The sequence below is a fragment of the Scheffersomyces spartinae genome (genome assembly GCF_019049425.1).
Source record: "Scheffersomyces spartinae strain ARV_011 chromosome Unknown scaffold_25, whole genome shotgun sequence".
Lineage (NCBI taxonomy): Eukaryota > Fungi > Ascomycota > Pichiomycetes > Serinales > Debaryomycetaceae > Lizanozyma > Lizanozyma spartinae.
In genome coordinates, this window is record NW_025065072.1 from 73,302 (window position 1) to 85,085 (window position 11,784).

General features: G+C 39.7%; 5 protein-coding genes across 5 annotated transcripts; 3 read left to right on the forward strand and 2 right to left on the reverse strand.

The window, feature by feature from the left end:
- Positions 1 to 46: 46 nt before the first annotated feature.
- YPS7 (putative aspartic endopeptidase) lies at positions 47 to 2,038 on the reverse strand (the record flags this gene model as incomplete). The annotated part of the gene is made up of 2 exons (XM_043193672.1): positions 47 to 1,449; positions 2,035 to 2,038. 2 exons carry the CDS (start codon positions 2,036 to 2,038, stop codon positions 47 to 49), a joined length of 1,407 nt encoding a protein of 468 aa, XP_043047208.1.
- Positions 2,039 to 3,153: 1,115 nt separating this feature from the next.
- SLN1 (Sln1p) lies at positions 3,154 to 7,002 on the forward strand (the record flags this gene model as incomplete). Its single annotated transcript, XM_043193673.1, has 1 exon — positions 3,154 to 7,002. The coding sequence occupies one exon, from the start codon at positions 3,154 to 3,156 to the stop codon at positions 7,000 to 7,002; it is 3,849 nt and encodes a 1,282-aa protein (XP_043047209.1).
- A 270-nt stretch (positions 7,003 to 7,272) lies between these two features.
- On the forward strand, positions 7,273 to 9,660 carry DAP2 (Dap2p; the record flags this gene model as incomplete). Its single annotated transcript, XM_043193674.1, has 1 exon — positions 7,273 to 9,660. One exon carries the CDS (start codon positions 7,273 to 7,275, stop codon positions 9,658 to 9,660), a length of 2,388 nt encoding a protein of 795 aa, XP_043047210.1.
- A 255-nt stretch (positions 9,661 to 9,915) lies between these two features.
- Positions 9,916 to 10,419, forward strand: TMA19 (Tma19p; the record flags this gene model as incomplete). Its single annotated transcript, XM_043193675.1, has 1 exon — positions 9,916 to 10,419. The coding sequence occupies one exon, from the start codon at positions 9,916 to 9,918 to the stop codon at positions 10,417 to 10,419; it is 504 nt and encodes a 167-aa protein (XP_043047211.1).
- Positions 10,420 to 10,455: 36 nt separating this feature from the next.
- TRM13 (tRNA:m4X modification enzyme) lies at positions 10,456 to 11,742 on the reverse strand (the record flags this gene model as incomplete). Its single annotated transcript, XM_043193676.1, has 1 exon — positions 10,456 to 11,742. One exon carries the CDS (start codon positions 11,740 to 11,742, stop codon positions 10,456 to 10,458), a length of 1,287 nt encoding a protein of 428 aa, XP_043047212.1.
- Between the last annotated feature and the right edge of the window lie 42 nt (positions 11,743 to 11,784).

An 11,784-nucleotide genomic window follows, 5' to 3' on the forward strand; every position in this document is an offset into this window, starting at 1 on the left:
TAGTATAATAATATGACACGTCTAACTTTTTTTAGTATACAATTGTTCATAATAAAACCAATGAAAAACAAAAGCTTATAAACGAAACAACCCATGATGATGTTAATGCTCCAGTGCTGCCCATAGCCCCGTTACTAGTCTTATCGACAGAAGTGGAAGTGGCTGCTGCAACGGCAACTGAACTGGTGGTATTGGGAAGCTGCGATAAGTAAATTGAACCCAGAGAAAACACCACCGACGTGAACATGGCAGGGATCTCTAGTGTGGCCAGAGTGTTAAGCTGATAGTAGGTTAATGTTGGTAGGCTGTTGGTCAGATAGTAAGTTGCATAGGGGATACTGGAGTTCACCATTCTGGCAAATGTTTTTGTTGCCAGGCTTGTGGTTTCCTGTGCCGTGCTTGTAGATGGTTGTGATGTCGGTGATGTTGATGATGATGACAACGACGACGACAACGACGACGATGATGATGATGATGATGATGATGACGTATTATTGGCGTTGCTCTGTGCCATGGCAACTTTCCCACTAAGATTATCAACAGCCATGTATATGTGGGATAAGAATGGCAATCCCAAAGAAGACACTCCCATTGACGAGTTGTCAACCACGTTCAAATAGCAAGCCTTGGACCCATCACTTAATGAGATCTGATTCATGTTCATGTCATAAGCGTTGGATAAGATGGCACTAATTGGAATCTTGATAGTCAAATTAGGGAACGAAAACTCAAGATTGGCATTGGATCCATTGACAATATCACAACCCACAATCCAGTTGGATAGGTCACTTACATAGACTGCATTGGTTTGAATGGCCAAATTCACAATGATATCCAATGGTAAATATAAATAGTTGGATCTGCTATGCAAAAGAACAGGGACAGAGGCCGAGGAACCAGAAGACCCCATTAATGATTGGACTTGATTCGTTGCTGTGTTACGAACGGCTACACCTTCAAGAAGAACTGTTGGGAACTTGATTGCTGCCAACCTTTTGTTCAATGTTGATTCTGAGTCTGTCCCTCCCACATGAGGAAGCATGTCGTAACTAACAAAATCACCTTTGATAAAAGAAGAGTCCACTACTCCTGGAAGAAGACCAGCTTGATATCCACTGAAATACAATGAATATGATGATCTATTGATGTAACCATATGTCGCTAGAGCACCAAGAAACCCTGTTCCGTCAGGATGAGAGGCAAGACCGAATCCTCCTACTTCAACATTAGTACTATCAACTTCGCCCATAACGATATTATTCATCTTGACAGGTGTTCCATTTTCCATGTTTATGGAAACGTTCTGTATGTTTCTCAACACTCCAGTGGCATTGATGGCATCCACATATGCCAATGACCATGGGGTGCCATCAGAGGAAGAGCTATCCAGTGGTCCGTTCAGGGGTACGGAATACATCAGATACCTTCCACAATCTGTGGCTTCAACCTCTGTATAAGTCAGGTATATTGATTCCCAATTCAGCTCTGTGCTGTGCTGGGCTTCAAAGGATGCAATTTGACTACAAGGTAAAACACTATTACCATTCAAAAACCACAAGTCTGGTTGAAGTAGATCGAGTCGAAACGGGATCTGTTGACCATTTAAGTCCATGTTAATATTGTAGTAGGGACTTAGAGATGTTCTGGAAAACATAAACTTAAGATATGGAAATAAAGATGAGCTTCTTGGAGATGGTGATGGTGATGCTGTTGTTGTTTTTACTGAGGAAACTGATGATGGTGTAATTGTTGACGACGACGGTGCTGCTGTTGTTGATGCTAAGAATGACGACGATAATGATGACGTTAATGACATTGACGTTGACGTTGACTGTGAGTCGGCTCGTCTTTGTAAGGCTAGGGCCACTGTTGCGAATGAGGACACCGTAAGCACTTTCATTGCTTGCTACTGAAAGAATGAGTGTATTAAAATAGTGTCTATGGTTTTATGTGGAGATATCAACAGGTATATGAAACATCTGTCAAAAAAAAACTCCTTCCCCTACGCCGGATACTAAACTACATGTATAGTACGCATTCCGGGTAAATACTACTGTGGACAGACCCAGAAAAGAATAGATACATGCCAGGCATCTCGGCAGTAGTAATAATAGCAATAACAACATAAAAATGACGTAAAGCCACCGTCACCCACCAACCAATGGATTCGAGGTTGAGGTGTACATGTAAGACAACTTTATTGTTAATATTATTATACATTTTTGTATTGATCTTCACATTACAATGAAACATTACTTTTGGCCAAACAACTAAATTTCATCTGTGCATGAAAGGGAGTGTATGTACAGGGTTGGTTGGTTTCCCTTCACCAGAGCCATACAAAACAAACATGACGTCGTTGACGTTTGTCGTTGAGGGTTGTTGGTGTCTACACGATAATGACGCCTAGCTCATCGCAGGACAAAAACCATGTCACACAATATCTGTGGCTAAAGATTGTGCCATAATAGAAGTACTCCCTGCATTTCAAAACCTTTACCTTAAATCTGTAGAATGCATACTAATAGGCAATAGTATGTGTAATGTTGCGTCGTAGAAGCGATTTAAGCTTGTAGTGACACATAATTATAATACTACTTCAGTCATACTAACAGGGCCAGGCATACTTAATGGTATAGTAACAGAGTCACTGCCATGCTTAATACTAACACCGTCGCTTCTTATTATCACCACCACGTCACACTGTTAAGCTTCGTATCACAGTCGCTTCTTATTATCACTTTGGCTTCGTATTACAGTCGCACTCTTCTGTTGCAGCGAGAGACCACAAAACCACTAAAAAATTCAAGTGGAAAAACACACCTTCCTTAGCAGATTCACTCATCAACACCACTACTCCTTCTTTGTAGCCCTAATTATTTCGAACTCGAGTCTCACTAGTTGTACACGTCACATATATAGCAAGCTGTACACAAGTCTTGCCGTTACAAGTCACATTATCATAAGTCGTACCACAAGGAATACCATTGCATAGCATCCGTCCCATAACCTGTTCCGTGTCAATGTCAGATGAGAAGACTCAAAATTGGGATTAGGCCACAGCTTATTACCCTCGTGTGTTTTGCCTCATTGCTTTCTTTGGCCATCTTGGCAATCGTCACGGGGGTGTACTATTCTAATAACTTATCTGAAATGCGTACAGAACGACTACAAGTGATTGCTCAATTGAAAACAATCCAGTTACAGCAAGCTTTGCAAGCATATTATAATTTGGGGTATTTCCTTCTGAATAGATACGAAATCACCCTGGCCCTTACCAGCTATAAGGCAGGCAACACCTCGGTTGAGGTTTTTGAAGGTGCCCAGCGAACTCTATTTCAATACGTTGATTCCCTGGATTTCGTGGCCGGGGCAAGGCTATATGACTTGGGATTGAATTTGGTGGTGAACGCAACAAGTAATACAACCCTGTTGTCCGATCCTACAAAGGACTATCTTTATCCAATCAGAAAGAACATCTCCATCAGTAACATTCTTCCAGATGATGATTATTTTGTCACCGGTCCAGTAGCCAATTCATCAGTCATTGATTCTGCATATTTCCTCGGGTTAACTTTACCCGTTTTTTCCAATTCCTCAATCATTATAAGTAAGCCTTCGATCCTGGGTTACTTGACTATAATATGCAATATTTACAGTATTCAATATGCTGTCAATGGATCAATCAATTTTTCGACAGATACCGCTTCATCATCTTCTTCCACATCTTCCTTATCCCTGCCATCATCAAACTTGAATGATTTCTCGGTGATTGCTGTTCAAGCCGTATATAATCAAAACTCAGATGTTAACTCCGGACTTTATGGATTTAGAACCGTTATACCCGATATTGAGAACGTATTGGAACCAAATACAGTTTACAGTATCAACACTTCTAGTGCTGTCAAGGAGGCGCTTTCTAGACCAAGTGGTTCTGCAGCTGATGTACAACTGTATAGCGGTAGAGGTATTGCTATTGGGTTTCAATCATTAGCTGTGGATTCAGTCAAAAATTGGACCATTATAGTCATGCAGTCACGTTCTAGTTTCCTTGGACCATTCAGAAAGTTAAGATCAATTATCATTGGTGTTTCCGTGGGCATTGGAGCTTTCATATGTCTTTTAACATTTCCCTTGGCTTATTATTTCATTCGTCCAATTACCAAATTAAAGGAAGCTACAGAGTCTATTACCAGATCCAAGAAGAAAGAAAAGCAAATACCGTCACCTCCATATTCTAGAACTCTGTATCCTTGGTTCTATCGGAAACAAAAGGTTTCAGAAGATGAGGATGGGTCACTGCAAACGTTATTACAGCGAATGCCTGATAATACAACGGCTTCAAATGGGTTGTCATTTTCTGCAAGAAAGGACACGGGCGCAGGCGCTGGTGCAAGTAATGGAAATGTTGATATAGGACAACCACTGACTGCAAGAGATATGACTGTTGCAGCCCCAAGTAAACGACAGTTACCCATGATATCCAAAGTTAAACGACAATCCAAAGGTACAGCTTATCCACCAATAGTGGAAAAAACCGCAATTGAAGATAATAATAATATTGGAGATGAAGAGGAACAAATAGGACTGAATAACTTTTCAATGAAAAGAGATTCTATTCATTCAGAGCTGACTTCAGGATATTCTACAGCTATCAGACTTCCGCAGAGAATAGTCAATTCTAAGAAATTTTTTAAAGATGAATTGACTGAATTAACTGATGCTTTCAATATTATGATTGAAGAATTGGATAAACAGTATACCCATCTTGAAGACCGAGTGAAACTTCGTACTAAAGAGTTGGAAGCATCAAAGATAGAAGCCGAAGCTGCAAATGAAGCTAAAACAGTATTCATTGCCAACATATCACATGAATTAAGAACACCTTTAAATGGTATTTTAGGGATGACATCTATTGCTATGGATGAAGAAGATCAATCCAAGATTCAAGACTCTCTTAAGTTGATTCATAGATCAGGAGAATTACTCTTGCATATTTTAACTGAATTATTAACGTATTCAAAGAATACTTTGAATCGGTCTAAATTGGAAACATCAAACTTTCAAATCTTGGAAGTTGCTTATCAAGTCAAGTCGATTTTTTCCAAATTAGCCGTGGATCAAAAGGTTAATTTTAAGATTCTTTTAGAGCCTAGAATTCTAAGGAAAATGATTCTTTACGGAGATTCGAATCGACTTATTCAAATTGTTATGAATTTAGTTTCTAATTCATTGAAATTTACTCCTGTGAACGGAAGTGTTGATGTTTCTTTTAAACTACTAGGAGAATATGATCATCAGAAATCAAAAGCTTGTGATTATGAACAAGTTTATGTTTTACGAAACCCATTTGATGAAACCAAACTTAACACTATGAAGGGAGAAGTTGATAATACCACCAATGAATCCACTCTGCAATCATCAGCTTCGGATTACTTTCAATTTAAACATACGGGCACTACGAATATCCGTGAGCAACAAGGAGCACCTGATAAATCTCATACAACTGGTGCATCTACGAATCACCATACGACGACAGGAATTAAAGTTGGAAAAATTGAAGAAATTAACGAATCTATGGATTATGATGCAAGTGATACGGTTAGTGTGGTGACATTATCAACCCAAGCTTACGAGAATAATATATTTGAAAGTCAATTTACTCGTCATAAAGCCTTACCTCCTACACCCGTGGACTCTACTTCTACAGTAGAAGATATTTCACCTCCCAAGGGAGGACTTTTGCATCCTGATGATCCACACTCTTCACCACTTGGAGGACATAATAATACTTCTAATAGCGATGAAGTGCATGTTTATGCCAAATCTCCTAGAGGTACTGGTTCTGGATCATCTCCTTCAATAACTCGTCCTAATAATACTCGGGCAAACACTGAATCTTCATACATTGGGCATAACGAACTCATCAAGAATAAAAAGACTTTCAAAATGCGTAACTTCTACAAACCCAAAGTCTGGGTTCTTCAAATAGAAGTCCGTGATACAGGAAGTGGTATTGAGCCTGCGTTACAAGAGAAGGTCTTTGAACCATTTGTTCAAGGTGATCAAACCCTTAGTCGAAGCTATGGAGGTACAGGGTTGGGACTTTCAATTTGTCGACAATTGGCAAAGATGATGAGAGGATCACTAACTTTGAAGTCTTCTCTTGGAGTGGGATCCACATTTACTTTAAGAATTCCAATTCCACAATCAGGAGAGATTATTGTACCTGAAGCAGATCTTGATGAGTTTTGTGAAGATGAATTTAATCCTGGTTCCAAAATGAACAGAAGAGTTACCTTTGCAGATTTGGCAGGACAAATGGCATCATCAACAGATCAAACAAATAATAATAAGAATCATAATAATCATAATCGTACAAGTGATAGTACAGTTGCAACGAACGCTTTGAATAGTCCACTTATTTCTACACCAACGTCCGAATCAGCACTTGTACTTTCGGGAAATGAAAGCAGTGATTCCAATGCCTTGAAGCCTCCATTATTTGAACGATCTTCAACAGGTACAGCATCAGTCAACAACAATAGCAACAGTAGCAATAATAACGATGCATTGTTGGAGAACTTGAGTCATATACGGATCCTTGTGGCCGAAGATAACTTGGTCAACCAAGAAGTTATCAAGAGAATGTTGAAGCTTGAAGGGTTTACCGACTTAACTATGGCTTGTAATGGAGCCGAGGCCATTGAACTCATTAAATTAAGCGGAGAACAAGGAACTCATTACGACATTGTGTTCATGGATGTTCAGATGCCCAAGGTTGATGGGTTGACTGCTACCAAGATGATTAGAAGCAACTTACAATTCAAAGGTCCCATTATTGCTTTGACTGCTTTTGCAGATGAATCAAACGTTAAAGAATGCTTGAGTAGTGGGATGGATGGGTTCTTATCAAAGCCTATTAAACGGACAAACATTCGAAAGATTATTATTGAGTTTAGTCCCTCGTTACTAAGGGATTACGGAACTAAAACCACATGACTAATATAGGGCATATTAATACAGTTGACACAGTAATATTAACACGGTTAGTGCAGTAGCAATAAGTTTAGCTAACTCTTTTTTTTGTTTTTCGGTGCTGTATATATTTTCGCATTGTTTCCTGTATATAGTCTGATACCTTGAAAGGGCTGGTGATAATAAATAGTCGTACGTCAAAACTTAAATTATATATTTAACTTTAGGTTCTTCTTTTTAACTTAACGGCACCCTTACACCAACGTTCCCCATTCAAATTGCTCTACAAATAATATGAAAGGAGAAGTGGGGATATCGGATATAAGTCATATGAGAAGGGTTCGTCATGTCTATGGTCTTGCCTTCATATTGGTTCTACTTGTCTACGGAGTTAACTTACTCTTGGTCTCTGTTGAACGGGTCCATCTCCATATAAAGAGCGATGTCGCCACTGCTGCTTCTGCTGCTGCTGCTGCAAGTTACGACCCCTTGAGACTCAACATAACTCATATAAGAGACGGGTTGTTTCGACCCACGTTCAAGGATGTGATTTGGAGTCAGGTAGATGATCAGTTGTATGTTACCAGAGACAACGATAACAACTATGTTGTGAACTCTGTTGTTGACGGTAAGTACAAGGAACAGGTGTACAATGCTACATCCTTTGTGTATGATGGAATAGAGTATACTGTGGATGAAGTGGTGCTTTCACCTGACTTCTCAAAGGTGATACTTCAAACGAACACCAATAAGAACTGGAGACACTCATCCACGGCATTGTATTGGTTTGTTGATTTACAGAACCCCAAGGAAGTCACGCCCATTAAAAATGGGGCTCAGATTTCAGTGACCAAGTTCTCTTCCAACTCCTTAAGGATCGCCTATGTGTACAAGAATAACTTGTATACGTTTGACACTCAAACCAAAAAACTGACGCAAGTGACATTTGATGGAGAGGAAAACGCTATCATCAATGGTAAGCCAGACTGGGGCTACGAAGAAGAGATCTTAGCTACAGATAATGCCATTTGGTGGTCTCCTAAAGGTGATAGGTTGGCATACCTTCGATTCAACATTACTCAAGTTCCAGAGTTTGATTTATCGTATTACATTGAAGATCACGGTATAAAAGTGGACACTTACCCTTCAGTAAAGAAGTTCAAATATGCTAAGGCTGGGAATGCTAACCCCGAAGTCCAAGTTCACATCTATGATGTTGTTACCAATAAAGACCATCCTATTTTTGAAGCTGACGATTTGCATTTAGTTACAAACTTGGCGTGGATTGGGGATTATGACCTTTTATATAAAACTACAAACAGAGTGTCTACCAAGTTGGATGTTTCTGTTGTTTCAACCAATGACAACGCTGTTTCCATTTTCAGTGCATCTGTGGTTAGAAGTGAACAATTGAAAGATTCTTGGTACGAACCATTCACTCCATTCTCATTGGATGATGGTTCTGGATATGTTGATGGAGTTTATGATTCCCAAGGGTTTTTACATTTGGCCTATTTCAAAACCAAGGCATCCAGTCCAACAAAATGGTTAACCTCAGGTAATTTCGAAGTCACCAAAATTTACGGTATTCAAGATGGTTCTGTTTACTTCCAAAGCACAAGAGGTTCTGGAATGAGCAGACAATTACTTACTGCTAATATTGTACTGGGTGAATTAAAAGAACTAACGCCTGCTGGTGAAGGGTTTTACGATGGGAAGTTTTCGTCTAATTTCAAGTATTTGATCTTATATAACGAGGGACCCTCAATCCCTAAGCAAGAGATCATTCTTGTGGATAATTTAATGTCCATTAAAGTGTTAACAGAGTGTCAAGACATTCGGAAGAATTTGCACAAATATAAAGTTCCTCAAACCAACTTTGGAGTATTAGAAATTGATGATTTGGCTGGTCCTTTAACCTCTAAAGTTAATATTCACTATTCTGAAACTTTACCCCCTGGATTCACTACAAAGAAGAAATATCCCGTTATATTTTATGCTTATGGAGGTCCTGGATCTCAAATAGTCACTAGACAGTTTTCAGTAGGCTTTTCTCAAGTATTACTGTCGTATTTGAATGCTATAGTTGTCACTGTTGATGGAAGGGGAACTGGATTCAATAATGAGAATGGGAGTCAGCAGGATTTCAAATTCAAAGTCAAAAACAACTTGGGTCACTATGAAAGTCTTGATCAAATTAGTGCTGCTCAATATTATCTGTCTTTACCATATGTTTCATCTGACCATATAGCCATTTGGGGATGGTCTTATGGTGGATATTTAACTTTGAAGACGTTATCTAACCCTAAAAACCTAGGAGTCTTCTCTTATGGTGTATCTATTGCTCCAGTGACTAGTTGGAGATACTATGATTCAATGTACACTGAAAGATACATGAACACCCCAACATCTAATGAAGAAGGGTATGTTAAATCGAGTGTCCATGAAATCGATAACTTCAAGAACAACGTGGTCAAGTTTATGATTGGCCACGGAACAGGTGATGATAATGTTCATTTCCAGAACAGTATGAAGTTAATTGACCAATTTGACTTACATGAAGTTGAGAATTATGAATTTAATGTGTTTCCTGATTCGGACCATTCTATAAGTTTCCATAATGGGAACAAGGTTGTTTACGATCGTATTTTAGATTTCTTTCATCGTAATATACGAGGATAGAACATACACATTATTTAGTTTACTTATGTATAATTATTCTTACGAAATGGTATTTTTGTATTCCATGCGTTCTTGTGTTACCACAAGGTGATACATTGCATAAAAATGGATGCACACGCTTCCCGATGCGGAAGTCTAGGCTCATCGCACACAAAACCAAAAAACTATTACCCCCAAAAAAAATTTTCAATAATAAAAACGTTGATAACGCAGCTACAATTCTTCTTCTTCTTCAACTCATCACTCACACACATAATGATTATTTACACCGATATTCTCAGCGGAGACGAATTGTTGTCCGATGCTTACGACGTCAAGTTGGTTGACGATGTCGTATATGAAGCTGACTGTTCCATGATCAAAGTCGGTGGTGTTGATGTTGATATTGGAGCCAATGCATCAGCTGAAGAAGCTGGTGAAGATTTGGAAGACGGAGCTGAAGTTGTCAACAACGTTGTGTACTCCTTCAGATTGCAACAAACCCAATTTGACAAGAAGTCTTTCCTTACTTACATCAAGGGTTACATGAAGGCCATCAAGGCCAAGTTAGCAGAAACCAAGCCTGAAGAAGTTGAAGTTTTTGAAAAGGGTGCTCAAGCCTATGTCAAGAAGATCATTGGTTCCTTCAAGGACTGGGACTTTTACACCGGTGAATCCATGGACCCCGATGGAATGATTGTCTTGTTGAACTACAGAGAAGATGGTACCACTCCTTTTGTTGCTATCTGGAAGCACGGTGTTTCTGCAGACAAGGTCTAGATTCACCTATAGTTAGTTTCATATAGTATAATAATATTAATCTTCAATTCTTTTGATCAATAGGGCCACGTTTTCTAAGGTTATGTCTCTAGTGGTGTACCAAAACATCTCTGTCCTATACTGGTTTTGGAGTGGTGTTAGGGTGTCAATAACGGCTTCCACCCTACTTTGATCCACGAGTCTTCTGGCTTTTAACCCCAACTCTTCTCTTTCACTAACCGTTAACCCACTCACGTGCGTGTTGTCACCAGCTTGGCCTACCCCACTGATAGCCCATGAAACCATCTTTTTAAGTATGTAAAAGGCTTGTTCATCGGGGAACCCATGCTCTGTCAAGTAGTCACGTGATCTGGGCAAGAGTTGGTCCCACAAGCACACATGTCTGCAACACATGGCTATAAGAATGCCGTCTATTCCTCTCATTTGGGTCTGAAGAACGGCATTCAATGTCAAGTCCGTGGCTGCACCGCACAAGTGCTTGGAAATACCAACGATGTGTTGGGACTTGCACACATTTTGAAACTTGGCAAGTGAAAAGTCTTTAATGTCCATTAAAGATCTCAATACAGTGGGTTTCTTGGATGATTCACTCAAGATCTTCTTGTCCATCTTCATTCTGTTGACTCCCCTGTCAATTAAACCATAACCATATTGTTCTTGATGTTCTTGCTTCTTCTCATCTTGTTCGATGCACAAATTCACATACCGAGAAAGCTCTGCCTTCCCACATCCAAATTCAACATAGAACTTGGAACTGGAAAGAAGTCCTTGGTCACGGAGGTTCCCAATCAACGACAGCTGTTGCAACGCATGTTTTTGGTTCTTCAATTCCCCAATTCTGCCCCAACATCCACTGTGATCTTCAATGCGGTACTCCAAGTCTTGGATCTCGTAGTTCCGTAAAATAGGAATGTATTTGGCGTAGAGCTCCTTGTCGTCAAGAGCAGTCCCCCCGCCAGACTCTTTGTCTGAGGTCTTTTTCTGTGAATTCACATCCAATTCGTACCATTCATCATGTACTTCGGAGGGTCGGGTGTTGCACTTCTTGACATGCTTCTTCAAGTTGTACTCCCAGACAGTATGGGTGGGGTCTAAGGGACATGGCACTCGCTTTTTCTTGCCTTCTTGGTCATTGTCATGAATCATGTGTTCCGAACAGTACTTCTCTGTAGCCTTTCGCTGCATGGAACAGTATCTATTCTTCCGCTTGATGAACAACTGACATTGGTGATGCTGAACGACCTTGTCGTCATTGTTGTTGTTGTCGTCTTCTATCTTTCTTCTTTTGATAGCGGACTCCGCTTCAACTGAACTGTCGGTCATATGTCGTCGTAATGTCGTAATAAATGTGTGTGTTTGTACTGG